We start from the raw sequence: 20,000 nt of genomic DNA on the forward strand, positions 1-20,000 counted from the left end.
TATTAAAACAGTAAACGTTATGAGTAGATTATACACACACACAACACACGCACGCACGCACGCACGCACGCACGCACGCAGATATATATTATTCGTTATATATAGACACACCACACAACCGTGTGTGTGTGTATATATATATATATATATATATGCAAACACAAGGACACACATAGGTACAATGATAGATAATAAATAGATACATAAACAGATGGATGGATAGATAGATATACACATATGACACACATCAGACGAACGTATACGCTTTCAGTGCGTACGTTCGCAAATGCATACATACCAATATATAGATCTGTATACACACAAACATCACTTCATACATATACAATGCATCGTACACTTACATGCTTATACATACCTACATATATATATATACATTCACCCATGCACACATTCTACTAACGCGTGTCCGTCAAGACCAATGATTTCTGCAGCATATATATATATATATATATATATATATATATGATACAGAAATCATTGGTCTTAACGTACACGCGTTAGTAGAATATCCGCGCGTCCGCTTCCACTCCTCGTCATGTTGAGCGAAGTGTGTGAATTGTAGGTGACGAGGGTTAAATTGCAAACAACACACACACACACACACACAGATACATGCAGGGAGTAAAGAAAAGAAATTTGAATATATATATATATATATATATATATATATATATATATATATGTATATGTTTGGTCTACCTACATATTGGTCTGCTGCTTTAGCCTGTCCACAGCTGTTGGTCAGTCTGTTGTTTATCGGTACTTTCTCCGTGGAGCCGTGTGAGGCCATGACATAGTCAATAGATTCCCTGTTAGGACGTATGTAATATGTACTATGGGGAAAAAGGTGGTAGGTTGGCTGGGCGGAGGGATAGAGAAGATGGGAACGGGCGGGCGGCCGGAAGAAGTAAAAAGAAGAAGAAGAAGAAGTGGAGAAAAATGTTAAGGAAAGAGAAGAGGGAAGAAAAAAACAAGATGGAAAAAGTGGAGGGGAGATGAAGGAGTAAAATTTTTTGAAAGGAAAAAAAAATTAAAGAAACGGGCAAACGAAGAGTGAATTGAAGTAAAGAGCAGAGGAAAGTTTAAAAAAATGGAGAGGTGAAGAGGTAGAGAGGCAAAGCGAAGCAGCTGGAGTGTGAGGGAGAGGGTACTGATATGGTTGGAGTGTGAGGGAGTGGGTACTGATATGGTTGGAGTGTGAGGGAGACGGTACTGATATGGTTGGAGTGTGAGGGAGTGGGTTCTGATATGGTTGGAGTGTGGCGGTGACGAAGCTGTTGTTTAGTTGCTGTTGCTGGTAGAGGTAGTGGTTGTGGTGGTGGTTGGTGGTAGCGGTGTGAGGGGAGTGGGAGCTTAAGTAGAAGGAGTAAGAGTAGTAGTAGTAGTAGTAGTAGTAGTAGTAGTAGAAAGAGTGAGGAGGAGGCGGCGGAGGAGAGAAACGAAAGCTTGGAGGATGTAGAGGGTGTATTTATTAGCAGAGAATAAGAGAGAGAGAGGGAAAGAGGGAAAGAGACAGAGAGAAGAGATGAGAAAGAGTAAAAGGAAGAGGAATGGAATAAGTATAAAGTAGAAGTAATAGTAGTAGTGTTAGAAGTGGCAAGTTTTCTTCGCAGACGCATGGAGACACACAGGCAAAGCACAGAAAGGCACAGACACGCACTTACATATATACACACACATACATGTGCGTATATGTTGACGTATATATATATATATATATATATATATATATACATATATATGTGCATGTATGTGTGTATGTACCTATTATATATAAGTATATATATATATATATATATATATATATATATATATGTATATGTATATATATATATATATGTATGTATATATATATATATATATACACTTGTAACAATATCAAGACGATGACAGTAGTGACGACGACGATGGTGATGATGATGATAATGATGGTGACTGATGACAGAAGGAGAAACTATCGTGGAGCGAAGCAGAGAGAGAGAGAGAGAGAGAGAGAGAGAAGGAGAGAAAAATGAAAGAGAGAAAGAAATAGAGAAACCGGAGTAGAAAAATGAATGAAAATGAAAATTAAATGTAGTTAGAAAGGAAGATAGTAAGAGAGAGTGAGAGAAGAAAGTAAAAAGAAAGAAAGAAAATGAAAGGAGGAGGAGGAAGAGGAGGAGGAGAAGGACAAGGAGACAAAGATACCTAAACACTAACGTGGAAGGTACATCAAGCTTGGTTTGAGGTTTACAGATGTGAGCGAAGTGATTATTGGAGAAGAATAGAGTAAACAGTGTGAATGCGATGGTGTAACAGATGAGAGGCAGAGAGAGAAAGAGAGAGGGGGAGAGAGATAGAGAGAGAGAGATGGAGGGGGAGACAGACAGCGTGTAGATATGTGTAGAAAGTGGGAGAGAAGGGGGAAGAATCAGGTATGGTTTTGGTGTTGTTTAAGACCAAGTTAAACCTCTCCGAGCAGACCCTATGAACACAGACACTCCAGCCATGACTAACCAAATTTTTTCTGTTTAATACATCTATAGCCACAATATATCCAGCATGCCTTCGTTTTTTGTTTTCGTTTTTGCTAAGGCGGTAAGGTTGTAATTTGAGGGAAATTTAGCTGTTGTTTCTAGGTGGTTGGACGTCCATGTATGAGACTCCTCCCTTCTCAGTGGCATGCACAGGTACGAGGTTTCTCGTGTGCTGGTGAAGGTGATTGTTATGAATGATTAAGGAAGGATAAAATAGAAAATAAAAAATAAAAAATAAAGAATACCTGTGGCTGAGTGAGAGGAAGGGGAGGGGGAGAGGGGGGAGGGGGAGGGGGGGGGGGGAGACGGGGAGGGGGAAGCAGAGAGATTCTTAATCGCTAGCGAATGATAGATAAGCAGTGAGGGGAGAAAGTGAGCGAGCGAGCGAGAAAGTGAAAGTGAAAGAGAGAGAGAGGGGTGGGAGAGAAGGGCAGACAGATAGAGATAGTGATAACAGTAGACAAAGAGTGAGAGAGAAAGAAACATTGGTGCATGAAATAAGCGAGACAGAGAGAAAGGGAGATGCGTGAAATAAGTGAGCGTTTGTGTATGTGTGTGAGAGAGAGACAGAGAGAGGGGGAGACAGACCGAAATATATATGAAACAAATAAACAAATGCTGTAGTGAATGACTCTGCGAATCGACTGCCCTAAATGATCCTTTCTGTTATAGGCACAAGGCCTGAAATTTTGGTGAAGGGGTTTAGACGATTACGTCGTTCCATTTACTTGATTGGTACTTATTTTATCGACCCCGAAAAGCAAAGATGAAAGGCAAAGTCGACCTCGGTGGAATTTGAACTCAGGACGTAAAGACGGCAGAAATACCGCTGAGTATATTTTGTCCGGCGCTTTAACAATTCTGCCAGTTCGCCCGCCTTGTACCACCCCAAATAATCTTCTCTTTTCTATTCTACGCACAAAGCCTGAAATTTTTGGGGAGGGGAGGGCCAGTCGATTAGATCGACCCCAGTTCGCAAATGGTACTTAATTTATTGACCCCGAAAGGATGAAAGGCAAAGTCGACCTCGGTGGATTTTGAACTCAGAACGTTTTTTTTTGTTGGCACTCCGTCGTTTACGACGTCGAGGGTTCCAGTTGATCCGATCAACGGAACAGCCAACTCGTGAAACTAACGTGCAAGTGGCTGAGCACTCCACAGACACGTGTACCCTTAACGTAGTTCTCGGGGATATTCAGCGTGACACAGTGTGACAAGGCTGGCCGTTTGAAATACAGGTACAACAGAAACAGGAAGTAAGAGTGAGAGAAAGTTGTGGTGAAAGAGTACAGCAGGGTTCGCCACCATCCCTGCCGGAGCCTCATGGAGCTTTAGGTGTTTTCGCTCAATAAACACTCACAACGCCCGGTCTGGGAATTGAAACCGCGATCCTATGACTGCGAGTCCGCTGCCCTAACCACTGGGCCATTGCGCCTCCACTACTCAAAACGTAAAGGCAGACAAAATACCGCTAGTACTAAGTTCATTGACTCCGAATGGATGAAAGGTAAAGTCTACCTTGGTGAAATTTTAGCTCGGAATATAAAACCGGAAGAAAGAGCACTAAGTATTTATTTTGTCGTGTGTGCAACGGTTCTGCGCTCTCACCATCTTGCGCCTCCCTAAATAATCCTTTCAGAAACTTGGTAGTTGGGGAGGAATCTAGTCGATTACAGCGACCCTTGCACTGAACTGGTACTTATTTTATCGACTCTGAAAGGATAAAAGGCAAAGTCGACCGCGGCGGAGTTTGAACTCAAAACGTTGAGACAGAGGCGAAATGCATCTAAGCATTTTGTCCGGCGTGCAAACAATTCTACCACCTCGCCACCTTGCTCCACCTTAAATAATAATAATTGTTTAAAATTTTCGGCAGAAGAGCAGCAATTTTCTAGGAGGGTTCTTGGCCGATTACATCGACTCCAATACATACCTGGTATAGGCAGTGAGCTGGTAGAAACGTTACCTCATCGGTCGAAATGCTTAGCGCTATTTCCTCTGTCTTTACGTTCTGAGTTCAAATTCAGCCGAGGTCGACTTTGCTTTTTATCCTTTCGGAGTCAATAAATTAAGTACCAGTTGCGTTCTGGAGTCGATCTAATCGACTGGTCCCCTTCCCCAAAATTTCGGGCCTTTTGCCTTTAGTAGAAAAGAATATATACCTGGTATCTTATTTCATCGACCCTGGAAGATGAAAAGCAAAGCTGACTTCAGTAGAATTTGAACTCAGAATGCCAGTATCCAGAAGAAATTCCACAGAGCATTTTGTCCGATGTACTAACGATTCTGCCAGCTCAGAGCGTCGGCTCAAACGCGAAAAGGATATTTCCTCTGTCTCCTTACGTTCTGGTTTCAAATCTCGCTGGTGTCTGGTTTGTCTGACATTCCACTGTTGTCAATGAAATAAAGTACCACCGCCTCAGAATTGCTAAGTCCTCTGCCGAAATCAGAATCAAATGCTACTTTGTCCTTAACGCTAGTTTAGGAAGGGCCTAGGTTACAACAACAACAGCAACAGTAGCAGTAGCAAAAACAACAGCAGCAGCAACGACAACAACAGATGCTTTTGTGTCTGAGTAAGAAACCTTCCTCAAAAATTGTAATATGCAAAGGACAGTAAGACGGCGAACTGGCAGAATCGATAGCACACCAGGCGAAATACTTAGCGGCATTTCGCTCGTCTTTACGTTCTACGTTCAAATACCGCCGAGGTCGACTTTGCCTATCATCCTTTCGGGAGTCAATAAAATAAGTGCCAGTTGAACACTGGAGTCAATTTAATCGATTTACCCTACCCCCAAGCCCCGTGAAATTGCTGGCCCAGTGCCAAAATTTTAACAAATAGTTAAATGACAGTAACACGGCGAGCTGGCAGAATGGTTAGCACACCAGGCAAAATGTTAAGCAGCATTTCGCCCGTCTTTACGTTCTACGTACGTTGGTGGAGGTGCAATGGCCCAGTGGTTAGGGCAGTGGACTCGCAGTCATAGGATCGCGGTTTCGATTCCCAGACCGGGCGCTGTGAGTGTTTATTGAGCGAAAACACCTAAAAGCTCCACGAGGCTCCGGCAGGGGATGGTGGCGAAGCCTGCTGTACTCTTTCTCTCACTCTTACTTCCTGTTTCTGTTGTGCCTGTAATTCAAAGGGTCAGCCTTGTCACACTGTGTCACGCTGAATATCCCCGAGAACTACGTTAAGGGTACATGGGTCTGTGGAGTGCTCAGCCACTTGCACGCTAATTTCACGAGCAGGCTGTTCCGTTGATCGAATCAACTGGAACCCTCGACGTCGTAAGCGACGGAGTGCCAACAACAAACGTTCTACGTTCAAATTCCGCCGAGGTCGACTTTATCTATCATCCTTTCGGGAGTCAATAAAATAAGTACCAGTTGAATACTGGAGTCAATTTAATTGATTTACCCTACCCCACAAGCCCCACAAAATTGCTGGCCCAATGCCAAAATTTTAACAAATAGTTAAATGACAGTAAGACGGCGAGCTGGCAGAATGGTTAGAACGCTGGACAAAATGCTTAGTAGCATCTGGTCTGTCTTTAGGATCTGAGTTCAAATTCCGCCAAGGTCGACGTTGCCTTTTCCTTTTTTTGACGGTCGATAAAACAAGTACCAGTTGATGACTGGGGTCGATTCAATGTACTAGACCCCTCCCCCGAAACTGTTGGCCTTGTGCCAAAATTTGAAACTGATATGCTAATGACAGTAACATGGTGAGCTGGCAAAATCGTCAGCACGCCGGGCAAATTGCTTAGCGACATTTCGTTCGTCTTTATGTTATGAGTTCAAATTCCACCGAGGTCGACTTTACCTTTCCTCCTTATGGGTTCGATAAAATAAGTACCAGTTGATTACTGGGGTAGGGTGGGATGTGGGGGTCAATGTAATCAACTGTCCCAGTACAAAAATTTTCAGGCCTTGTAATTATATAGTAGAAGGGAATATGTATATGACAGTAGAATAGCTATTTTTCTGAGATGAAATCCCGCTGAGGGTAATAAAAGAAGTACCCGGTGTACAAAGAGGGTTTTAATTCAATTGATATGGCCTCCTGCCAACTTCAGACATTTATGGGCAGCAAAACAATTACAACTACCACAACCACCTCCACCACCACAACCATAACCGCCACCACTACTATCATCACCACCGCCGCTGCCACCACTAGAACCAGCACCAGCACCACCACCACCACCACCATCACTACCTAAATTTCGAACATGTCACTTTTCTTTCATCATCATCATCATCATCATCATCATCATCATTTATTGCCTCCTGCATTTATCTCAGTCAAATCTTTTGTCGTCTACGTAAACCATCTTAATTTCAACTCTTCTCTTTTTTAAAATATTTGCTTGTTTGTTTGTTTGTTTGTTTTTACAATCTTCTCCCTGCCTCCCACCCATATCCCTCCTCATCTCCCCCCCCTCTCTCTCTCTCTCTATCTCACTCTCTCTCTCTCTCTATCTCACTCTCTCTCTCTCTCTATCTCACTCTCTCTTTGGTCTGTTCCTTTTACTAAACCTACTTCTTTCCTCTCCTTATCCTTCCAACTATTCAAAACAGACTCTCCTCTGATAACAACTTTCTCTCTCTCTCTCCCCTCTCTCTCTCTCCCTCTCTTTCTCTCATTGCGTATCTCTTTGTCTCACTCCGTCTCTCTCTCTTCCTCTCTCTCTCCCTCTTTCTTTTCGTCTCTCCCTTATTTGTTCTTTCTCTCGTCCACTCATTTTATTCCATGTTTTCACTTCTCTCATATTACAACTTGTCTCTCTCCTACTCTTTTATTTTTTCTCTCACTCTCTTCTTTTTCTCATTTACTTCATTCATTTCTCTGTGTGTCTCTCTCTCCCGCTCACTTATTTCATATAGCTTTATCTTCGTGTGTATCCTTCTTTCTGTCGGTCTGTCTATCTGCCTGCCTGCCTGTCGAGTCCTCTCTCTCTCTTTCTTTCTTTCTTTCTTTCTTTCTTTCTTTCTTTCTTTCTTTCTTTCTTTCTTTCTTTCTTTCTTTCTTTCTTTCTTTCTTTCTTTCTTTCTTTCTTTCTTTCTTTCTTTCTTTCTCTCTCTCTCTCTCTCTCTCTCTCTCTCTCTCTCTCAACCTCTATATATCTAAGTCCATTGCATCTGTCTTTACATTCTGAGTTCAAATTTTATCGAGGTCGACTTAGCCTTTTATCCTTTCGGGGTCAATAAAATAAGTACCAGTCAAATACTGGGGTCAATGTAATCGACTATCTCCCTCCCCACAAATTTCAAGCCTTGTGCCTACAGTAGAAAGCATATTATTATTATTATTGAATGAGAGAGCAGTGCATGCCATCAAAGTGACACTGGGGTAATTAGTATTATTATTATTATTATTCAGTAGTTTTATTTTTATAACGTGCTTTCACTTCACTACCGAGCGCAGCTCTGTGCGCCTTGGGTATGTGCTGTGGTTTGCTGTGGTTTGCTGTGGTGCTCTTATGTTTACTGTATTGAAAGTGTTTTGCGTAGAATGTGTGCAGTACCCAGTAGTGCAATTTTCTGTATGTTATATATATTTGTAAGTCCTGGTGTTTTTGTTATGTATTTGTCTGAATATTTTTTTATTATACCTAAGGCACCTACTATGATAGGAATTGTTTCTGTTTTTAGATTCCACATTCGAGTTATCTCTATTTCCAGGTCTTTGTATTTTGAAAGTTTTTCCATTTCTTTTAGAGAAACGTTGTCATCTGCTGGTATTGAAACATCAATTAGAAGGCATTTTTTTCCTTCATGATCTTTGACAACTATATCTGGTCTATTTGCCTTAATTTCTCTATCTGTGTGTATTGGCATATCCCAGAGTATGGTTGCTTTCTCGTTTTCTGTGACCTTTTCTGGCGTGTGTTTATACCATCTTTTTTCTGTTGCTATTCCATAATGTTGGCATAGCTTCCAGTGTATATAGGTCCCAACTCTGTCGTGTCTGTGAATATATTCCTTCTTTATTATTATTATTATTATTATTATTTTCACTAATACTTAATTTATCGACATTTCTGAGTCGATAAATTAAGTAGCAGTGAAAATCTGGAATCGATGTAATCGACTAGTCTCTACCCAAAAATTTCAGGCGTTGTGTCTTTAGTAGAAACTATTATTATTATTATTATTATTATTATTATTATTATTATTATTATTATTATTATTATTATTATTATTTTTTTTTTTGTTGTTGACCTAGCAGTATCATTAGCAAGCCAGATCTATGTCTGTCTGTATGTATGTATGTATGTATGTATGCATGTATTTGCATTTCGTCTGTCTTTAAGCTCCACCTCGTTCATCTTTGCTTTTCATCCTTTAGGAGTCGATGAAATAAGTACCAGTTTAGCACTGGGGGTCGATGTAATCGAGTAGCCCCCTTCCACAAAGTGTTCAGGCCTTGTGCCTATAATAGAAAGAATTATTTTTATTATTGTTATTATTAAAGGCGCGGAGCTGACAGAATCGTTAGCACGCCAGACAAAAATGCTTAACGGTATTTCGTTCGTCTTTATGTGCTGAGTTCAAAATTCGTCAGTTCGACTTTGCCCAATCTTTCATGGATAACTTCGTCTCAAACCATTTATGGGTGAGACTGACCATTCCGCTCTTAGCCACGTTCCATTTCCTCTCGGCTTGAAGCTTAGACCAAAACATACTCTAAGCAACTCTAATAAATCTTTTTGCCAAGTTTTGCACCAGATTCTCTGAAGGCATAGACTTTCTACGGGTGCCGACTTGTACAAGTGAATTTTTCTCTTTGTCTCCTATTGTTTTGGAACAGATCTACAATTTCGGCTTCTATAGTGTCTGGTACGTGGAGGCGCAATGACCCAGTGGTTAGGGCAGCGGACTCGCGGTCATAAGATCGCGGTTTCGATTCCCAGACCGGGCGTTGTAAGTGTTTATTGAGCGAAAACACCTAAAGCTCCACGAGGCTCCGGCAGGGGGTGGTGGTGAACCCTGCTGTACTCTTTCACCACAACTTTCTCTCACTCTAACTTCCTGTTTCTGTTGTGCCTGTATTTCAAAGGGCCAGCCTTGTCACACTGTGTCACGCTGAATATCCCCGAGAACTACGTTAAGGGTACACGTGTCTGTGGAGTGCTCAGCCACTTGCACGTTAGTTTCACGAGTTGGCTGTTCCGTTGATCGGATCAACTGGAACTCTCGACGTCGTAAGCGACGGAGTGCCAACAACAGTATCTGATACAATGACGATGATGTCAACGACTGTCGATATGTCTCTCCTGCGTCCCGATTAGAATGGGATGCCCCCCCTCAAACCCACCCGTTTACGCAGTAATGGAATTAGAAGAGATAAGCGACGATGATCTTTACGGAATGAGCAAGTAATCAAAAGGGGTCCGATAAGCGGCACTTAAGTCTGACGAACAAGCAAATATAAGTGTACGTCGAAGCGATCCCGGTTTTGAAAACATTACCACCAAAGCCAAAAGTTTTAGTCACTTCTCTGACGTATCGCATGCGATAGAGGTTGTCATGTTTAGATCTAGGTTGTGCAGATCTGAGTTCTCCTGACCAAACTACCATCGGCAAGCGCCAGGCTCTTGTCCAAAATGTTCGACTATGTATTCAAAAGATTTATAGACCGGAAAGTATAAATTACGACCTTTTTGTTTAAGCCTTTCCTCTCGGGCTCCCTAAAATTGATACTCTTCTATTCACTGAGTCACTGACTGTGGACATCTACTAAGATGTTGAAGAATTCAAGCATTCATACATTAACTTCGTATTGAAAATCATCCAAAATAACGATGTGCTCATCTTACAGCTATTTGTCACCAACCGTATCTCAGTTGTTGTTATCGGAATTTTGCTGATCTCCGCATCTTCTTCTCATAATTACGAAAGGCTGTTAAGGTAGGTGCTAAGGTCTACAACTATCTCCATTTGACCTCAACAGCTGGGAGGTTGCATGTATTAGCTGTTTGTCGAGGTATACACCACTATCCCTATTTCTCAGAGACTGAATTATGTTGTTGTTTTTTTGCCATATTACCATTCTGCTGTTCGTCGAACAGCTTTTCTTCATGGCTTATGGCATGCGCCTTGTATCTGACAGCTTAGCATTCGTGTTTAGCGTTGAAATTGGTAACAAATCTCTTTGCTATTTGCATAAGGTCGTTATGCCTTTTCTAATCCCCTTTTCTGATTTGCTCACCACGCCAGCACTCATCTAATGTATATTTGCGTATCGTTACTTCATTGCTAACCCTTTTCGATTCTATTCTAACCAATTCCGGTGTCCTCCACCACTAGTTTTTGACGATCGATCGCTGCCTAATTCAAAAAGGATACATTCAGCGTCTAGAAGCTGGCTCCCTGTTTATGCTCCCTACCTAGTTCAACCGCACAGTTCACATATTTGTGATCCTTGTAGCCATTAAAGTTGTATATCCCCTATAAAATCTACTAATATAAAAAAAAAAACACCCAGTGTTTTGTGTCTTACAGACTTTTCACGACAATTTCGAATTTTGTCTTTCTGTTTGTGTTGTTGGCATTAGATCCTCGTATAATCTCCTTTTGAATTTCATCTTTGTTTTTGTGATATATACTCCATCATCTTAATATTTCAAATGGGAAGGTGGTGAACTAGCAGAATCATTTGCACATCGGGCAAATTAACAGTACAGTAATCCCTCGACTATCACGGGTGCTACATTCCAAAACCTCCCACAGAAATAATTAAAATCTATAAAAATATAAATACCTATCGGCCGCAGAAACCCCCGATATACTGAGGACTCCGCGGTATAAATTTACATATATTAGCCAGAAAAATCCGTGATGTACTGACTGCGCGATAGGTGAACCGCGATGTACTGAGTGCGTGATAGATGAACCACGATATGGCGAGGTATTACTGTATTTCGTTTGTTTTTTACGTTCTGAGTACAAATGCCACCGGAGTCGACTTTGCCTTTCTGCGTTGATAAAATAATTACCAGTTGAACACTGGGGTTGATGTAATCAACTTACCTCCTTCTCCGAACGTGCAAGCCATGAGCCAAAATTTGAAACCAATATTTCAAATAGAAACAACAATGAAGTTGGTAGAATTACTTTTTGTGTGTTTGGCTGTTATTGTTAGCGTTTGCATTCCTGCTTTTTTTTTCGGCTGTTCTTGGTGTGGTCAAGCGTTTAGCGATTTTTTTTTCTTTTTTTGGTGGGATAGTATTGATCGTAACGGTGTTTTAGGTGTGCGACTAGTTAAAGAAGAGTGGTTAGAGAAGACTGCTACTCCATGAAAGCTACTGCAGCTTGGGTATGTCCTTCCCTAAGTACTGCATAGGCGCAGGCATGGTTGTGTGGTAAGAAGTTTGCTTCCAAACCACATAATTACGGGTCAATCCCACTGCGTGGGACCATCGCTAGTATCTTTTGCTACAGCCTCGGGCTGGCCAAAGCTTTGTGAATGGATTTGGTAGACGGAAACTGAAAGAATCCCGTCGTATATATATATATATATATATATATATATATATATATATATATATATATATATATATATATATATATATATATATATATATATATATAGGGAGAATTCACACAAAAAAAACAACAGACGAAGACAAGTGGTGTTGAAAACAAATAAATGTAGTATTAGTATAACGCTCGGGAATTGAGAAAGTCTTTAACATTTCGAGCCTACGCTCTTCTGAGAAAGAAGGAGAGAAAAAAAAGGAGAAAATATACATATATACTTATGTGTGTGTGTATGTGTCTGTGTGTGTGTGTGTGTATGTGTCTGTGTGTGTGTGTGTGTATGTGTGTCTGTTTGTCTTTGTGCCTGTGTTTTCCCCCCGCCACTTGACTACTTGTGCTGGTGTATTTACGTCCCCGCACAACTTCGGCAAAATTAACCGATAGAATGAATATTAGGAGTATAAAAACAAAGTACTGGAGTCGATGCATTCAACTAAATGGTAGTGGTGTAATGGTGTTCGGTATTGGCGATTGGTGGTGATTGATGTTTTGTGATGAAGTAGCATGAGGCTTAGTGGTTAGGCTGTTGCTGTAATTATTGTAAAATTGCGGTTTCAATTCCTGGACCGGGCGATGTGTTGGATTCTTGAGCAAAATATGCTCATTTGTCGTTGCTGGTGTCCACTTGGCTGGCAAAAATGAGTAATCCTGTGACAGATCGGCGTCGTCCTTTCCATGTTGGAGAATATACATGCCCCAGAATGCCAAATGCGAGTAAATCGGCCTTGGGAGTCTTTGGTTCGGGAAGGACCTCTAACCCTTTTTTCCATGTTTGTGATAATGGCAGTGGTGGTGGTGGTGGTGGGGTTGTCGCACTCGTAAGTTTATGGGTTCGGTTTCTGGACCAGGCGATGTGTTGTGTTCTTGAGCAAAACACTTCATTTCCTGGTGCTCCAGTCGACTCAGCTGCCAAAAGTGAGTAATCTTGCGACTGACCGGCGTCGCCCCGTCCAGGTTGGGAAATATATATGCCACAGAATATATAGTGGTGGTGATGGTGGTGATGGTGTGGCGGTGGTGGTGATGTTGGTGGTGATGGTGGTGGTAGTGGTGGTTGTGATGTTGGTGGTGGTGATGCTGGTGGTGACGGTGACGGTGATGGTGATGGTGGTGGTGATGGTGGTGGTAGTGGTGGTGGTGATTTTAGTAGTGATATTAGTGGTGATGGTGGTGGTGGTGATGGTGGTGGTGATGTTGATGTTGATGGTGGTGGTGGTGGTGGCGGCGATGTTAGTAGTGATGTTATTGTTGTTGGCGGTGGTGGTACTGGTGAAATGATGGTAACGGTTTAGTGATGTTGGAACTGAGTGTTGTTTGTTGTTGCTGTTGTTGTTGTGGTGGTGCTTGGTGCTGCTGGTGATGCTAGGTCTGGTCGCAGAGTACCAGTAAAGCTTCGAATGGTGGGGGGGTTTTTTTCGGTGGTATTGTTAGTGTCAGTCGTGGTGATAATAGGAGCGATGGAGATGGGGAGGGTGGTTGGTGACGATAATGATGGTGGAGGTGATAACGTTTGTATTTGGTAAAGAAGTTACGGCGAGGGTGATGGCGGCGGAGGTGGCGGAGGTGGCGGCGGCGGTAGTGATGGTGATGGTGATGGTGATGGTGCTGGTGCTGGTGTTGGCGGAACACGTAAAATAACTATGGCTGTCCTACAATAACAACTGCAGAGACGAGAGAATACAACACAAACCAAGCAGTGACAGTAAACAACATAAAACAGCAGTAGAAGTAGTAGTAGTAGTTAGAACAGTAACAGTTGCAGCAGCGGCAGCAGTAGAAGCAGCAGCAGCAGCAGCTGCAATAGCAGCAGCAGTAGCAGCAGCAACAGCTGCAACAACAGTCAGTGATGGAGGTAGTGCGCACGTTAAACACAGCAACAGTATGTTCAAAATAGTAGAAATCGGCAACCACTGCCACCATCGTTGTCATCATCATCGTCATCATCATCGTCATCATCATCATCATCATCATCGGCAGCAACAACAACAACAGCAGCAGCAGCATAACTATAAGCACTACACATAAGCACCATTCACTTAAAACGTACTGCTACCGCCGCTGCCTGCAGTCGCTGGTGGTTGGTGGCGTCGCAGCCATTAGTGCTACTACTACTACTACTACTACTACTACTACTGCTAATACTACTAATACCAATGCACATAAGAGTTATCATTATCTTAGAAATGTCAACAGCAACGACAATATCTACTACTACTACTACTACTACCACTACTTACAACAACAATAACAATAATTATCCTTTCTATTATAGGCACAAGGCCTGAAATTTGGTGGGAGGGGGCTAGTCGATTGCATCGACCCCAGTGTTTCACTGGTACTTAACCTCATTTCTTTATTGCCCACAAGGGGCTAAACATAGAGGGGACAAACAAGGACAGACAAAGGGATTACGTCGATTATATCGACCCCAGTGCGTAACTGGTACTTAATTTATCGACCCCGAAAGGATGAAAGGCAAAGTCAACCTCGGCGGAATTTGAACTCAGAACGTAACGGCAGACGAAATACCTATTTCTTTACTGCCCACAAGGGGCTACACACAGAGGGGACAAACAAGGACAGACAAACGGATTAAGTCGATTATATCGACCCCAGTGCGTTACTGGTACTTAATTTATCGACCCCGAAAGGTTGAAAGGCAAAGTCGACCTCGGCGGAATTTGAACTCAGAACGTAACGGCAGACGAAATACCGCGAAGCATTTCGACCGGCGTGCTAACATTTCTGCCAGCTCGCCGCCTTTTTCACTGATACTTAATCTGTCGGCCCTAAAAGGATGAATGGTAAAGTCGACCTCCACGGAATTTAAACTCAGAACAAAATTTCAGAACGAACAACTATAATAATCATAATCATAATCATAATCATAATAATAATAATAATAATAATAATGATAATAATAATAATAATAATAAACCTCTCTTCTATAGGTACAAGGCTTGAAATTTGGTGGGAAGGGGCCAGTCGATTAGATCGACCCAGTACGCAACTGGTGCTTAATTTATCGATCCCGACAGGATGAAAGGCAAAGTCGACCACGACGGAATTTGAACTCCGAACGAGAGTTCAGAACGAATAATAATAATAATAATAATTAATTTCTTTATTGCCCACAGGGGGCTAAACATAGAGGGGATAAACAAGGACAGACAAACGGATTAAGTCGATTACATCGACCCCAGTGATTAAGTGGCACTTATTTAATCGACCTCAAAAGGATGAAAGGCAAAGACGACCGCGGAAGAATTTGAACTCAGAACGTAACGGCAGACGAAATACCGCTAGGCATTTCGCCCGGTGTGCTAACGTTTCTGCCAGCTCGCAGAATAATAATAATAATAATTTCGTTTATTTGCCGCAAGGGCGAAGGGTGAGGGGGGACAATACAGAGAGAGACATAAAGTGTGGAGGTTTACATATAATAATGAAAAGAGGAAGAAAAAGAAGTATGCATGGTGTACACTGGAAAAGAAGAGACATATGCATAGCATACAAAGGTTAAAAAATGGTGGGGGACAATGATAGAGGTGTGGTCCTCCTGATACTGGAACACCTCTAGGGATAATCAAGGAACCCCATGGTCTGAGATTTCCCTGAAACCCTGGGAGCAAGTGCTTTCTCTAATTCCTTCTCTGCTGCTGCTGCTACTACTACTACTACTACTACTACTACTACTACTACTACTACTACTACTACTACTACTACTTTTTAGATATTGTATAGTTGTAGGTCAGTTGTGACCGCGAAGACGCCTGTGATCAACTCCACTGAAGCCCTTCTCATCTAATCTTTATTTGTGCTTTCTTCTGCAATGGTGTACCACGCACTGCATTATGCAGCGTGTCATCTATAAGGCGAACTGGCAGGGTGTGATGGATGGGTGATTTCGTAGCGATTTCTTGCAGGTCGAACGACCACATTGAAGCATAAACTCTCGCTTGTGCGAGGCGTTGGTGCGACTTTTCAAATCTGACATTACTACCGTAACACGATGCGTGTCGATGTAACGTACATGCGTTACCTTTACTACAGTGCATGCATACATATATGATATATAATATAAAACCATACATACAGGTATACATGTATACACATGCACAAACATATATATATATATATATATATAAATATAGGTACACACGCACAAATACATAAATATAAGCATTACACAACATATACATATATGTGTGTGTGTGTGCGTGTATGTGTGTGTGTGTGTGTGTGTAAGCATCATAGGCGCAGGCGTAACTGTGTGGTAAGAAGCTTGCTTCTAAAACACATGGTTCTGGGTTCATTCCCACTGATGGCAACTTGGACAATTGTCTTCTCCTATAACCACGGGCCGTCCAAAGCCCATTTGATATGTGATAGGCGGAAACTGAAAGAAACTCTTTGTATGTGTGTCTATATCTATACATCTCTCTCTCTCTCTCTCTCTCTCTCTCTCTCTCTCTCTCTCTCTCTCTATATATATATATATATATATATATATATATATATATATATATATATATATATATATATATATATATACATATATATATATATATATATATATAGTGAGGCTGTGTGTAAGAAGCTTGCTTCCCAGTTACATGGTTCTGGGTTCAGTCCCATTGTGTGGCACCTTGGGCCACACAGTCTTCTACTATAGCCTCGGGCCGACCAAAGTCTTTTGAGTGGATTTGGCAGACGGAAGCTGAAAGAAGCTCGTCGTATATTTATATATGCATGTATGTATGTATGTATGTATGCATGTATGTATGTGTGTGCGTTTGTGTCGGTGTTTGTCCTCCTCCCTACCGCTTGACCATCAATGTTGGTGTGTTTACGTCCCCGTAAATTAGCGGTTCGGCAGAAGTCATCGATAGAATAAGCACCAAGCTTACAATGAACAAGTCCAGGGGATCGATTTCTTCGACTAAAAGGTGGTGCTCCAGCATGGCCAAAGTCAAATGACTGAAACAAGTAAGAAAATAAAATATATATATACAGGGTGTCCACAAGGTCTGGGTATATGGAGTAAATAAAATCATAACATAAACAATTAAATATGAGAAATAATAATTTGTTAAAATATGTGTTAATCCCCATGTACCCAGATTTGTAGACACCCTGTATATAAATATATATATATATATATATTTATATACCAATTTCAAAGACTGTTGAATTTTACTCATAGGGTATTGGAATCTTAATAATGGATTTACAAAGGCAATGACAAATCTTAAGGAATATTGGATTTTACTCACAAGGTATTGTAAACTTATATGTATACCATTCTACCTAAACAATGGATTTACAAATACATTATCCCTACATTCACTATCTATTTCCTATCTTATCTAAACTAACTATTGCTTAACCATCCTCTCACACTGTCTCCAATGAAGGGATATAATAAATATCCTGGAAACAGCTGTAAGACCTTCTATTAATAAATGTTCTATATTATACACAGCCTTGGTTTTTTTTTTTATCTCATTACGAAAAATAAATCCTTATAAATTTATATATATATCTATATTTTTACATTATTACTTGTTTCAGTCATTTATATATATATATATATATATATATATATATATATATATATATATATATGCAGTTAACTCAATGTCCGGTCATAGAGTGACAAATGGTTTCGCGTCCAGAAAGGGCCTAGCCCAATGGAAAACCCATCAGACTCTGAAGCCGAGGCATATAATCCTTCCCTGTGGGAAGTAGGAATCTTACATATATATATATATATATATATATATATATATAAAAGCACACACACGAATACATAACTACATCTTTGTATGTACATAAATAACAGATAATTGCAAGCAACAACCAGTTTGAAAATGCAATACAATCGGTAGGATACGTTAGATATTCTGTGGTGATGCTACGTAGTGTTTGTGTAATTCAATCATCACACGTATAATCTACGAGTGACTTACGCAAATGTGATGTAACATCACGAAACCATGCGTAGTGTTTCCAGTGGGTAGTGTTGTATTGTGCTATCTTTTGTGTTTTACTTGTTTCATTCATTAGACTGCTGTCATGCTGGGGCATCACCTTGAAAATTTTTTTTAGTCGAATGAATCGGACCCCCAATGTTTATTCTTTTTTAAAGCCTGGTGTTTAGTCTATCGTTCCTTTCTGTCAAACCGCTAGGCTACCGGGACGTGTACAAATCAACACCGGTTGTCAAGCGGTGGTGTGGGACAAGCACACAAAGAAAGACACGCGCGTGCGCGCGCACACAAAACAAACACACACACACACACACACACACACACATACGGCTACCAAATCTGCGCTCAAGACTCTTCGGAAGCATGGCCCCCGTGCCGGTGGCACGTGAAAAGTACCATTCGAACGTGATCTTTACCAGCGTCGCCTTACTGGCACTTGTGCCGGTGGTACGTGGAAAACACCATTTGAGCGTGCCCGTTGCCAGTACCGCCTGACTGACCCTCGTGCCGGTGGCACGTAAAAGCACCCACTACACTCTCGGAGTGGTTGGCATTAGGAAGGGCATCCAGCTGTAGAAACTCTTCCAGATCAGATTGGAGCCTGTTGCAGCCATCTGGCTCACTAGTCCCCAGTCAAACCGTCCAACCCATGCCAGCATGGAAATTGGACATTAAACGATGATGATGATGATGATATATCTATATTTACAGATTGATAATAAGGGTGATAGATTGAATATTAATTTGATTAATATCAATTTAAAGCCAGTGGCCTAGCATATTGAAAAATCTGAAGATTCAGAATAATTATATTACATACATATAAGAGGGATGACCACTAAGTGGACATTCATTATGCTAGAAGTAGACCCCCTATGGTCTTACCACTAAGAAAAGATTTTTCTCAAGAAAGTTCTGGCGTTTGCTGAATTTTCTTTAGAACAATCTTTTCTTAGTGGTAAGACCATAGGTGGTCTACTTCTAGCATAATGGATGTCCACTTAATGGTCATCCCTCTTATATGTACATACATACAGATAGATAGATAGATAGATAGATAGATAGATAGATAGATATATAGATAGATAGATAGTTAGATAGATAGATAGATATATATATAGATAGATAGATAGATAGATAAATAGATAGATAGATAGATAGATAGATAGATAGATAAATAGATGTACACATGTATGTATATGCATGTATGTATATGCATGTATGTCTATGTATGTATATGCGTGTGTTTGAATGTGTCTGTATACGTTTATACTTCAAAAAAATTGTTCGGCTATCGTGACGTTCCTGTCATAATCCTCCGCTTTGCGCTTCCGATGGGCTGTGAAGAAAGATATCTATTCCTTGATAAAGTGTAAGGGTTAGTGATCTAAAGGGCACTCGATTGTAAAACAATGCCTCAATAATATATTCGTCTAATCCGCAATACTATGGGAAAACTGATGAAAAAACGACATGGGTGAATGAGTTGATTTTTAGGACTACCATGAATGATTCTGAAATTAGTCTGTTGGTTATACTTCTCAGTATTCTTGTATATATAGGTATACACAGACATATATATTCACATGTATATTTGATATATATGTGAATGTTGATGTGATACTTATTATATAACTAACAAGATTATCAAACAGCTGTCAATGTATGGAATAAACATCTGTTCTCTCATTTCCCTTGTCCAATCGGTTCTATTCACACACACACATCTATCCATCCATCCATCCATCCATCCATCCATCCATCCATCCAAACAAACATACATACGTATACACACACACACACTCTCACACACACACACACTCTCACACACACATATTTATACACATACATGCACACATACGAATACATGCACACATACGAATACATGCACACTCACATACGTACATACATACATACATAC

The 20,000-nt window shown here is 40.9% G+C and overlaps 1 protein-coding gene across 2 annotated transcripts in view; it reads right to left on the minus strand.

Moving 5' to 3' along the window:
- The window catches only part of LOC106874350 (uncharacterized), a 550,150-nt gene that overhangs the window by 397,425 nt on the left and 132,725 nt on the right, over positions 1–20,000 (minus strand). The window contains exon 1 of one of the 2 annotated variants that reach the window (XM_089344826.1): positions 725–1,423. The exons of the other annotated variant lie outside the window; for it this stretch is intronic. Within the exon in view, the coding sequence (XP_089200952.1) occupies positions 725–811 (87 nt within the window). The 5' untranslated portion in view covers positions 812–1,423. Of the gene's footprint in view, positions 1–724; positions 1,424–20,000 lie in introns of those variants that run through there. 2 annotated transcript variants of the gene reach the window in all.

The sequence above is a fragment of the Octopus bimaculoides genome, chromosome 2 (assembly GCF_046866305.1).
Source record: "Octopus bimaculoides isolate indiv1 chromosome 2, ASM4686630v1, whole genome shotgun sequence".
Lineage (NCBI taxonomy): Eukaryota > Metazoa > Mollusca > Cephalopoda > Octopoda > Octopodidae > Octopus > Octopus bimaculoides.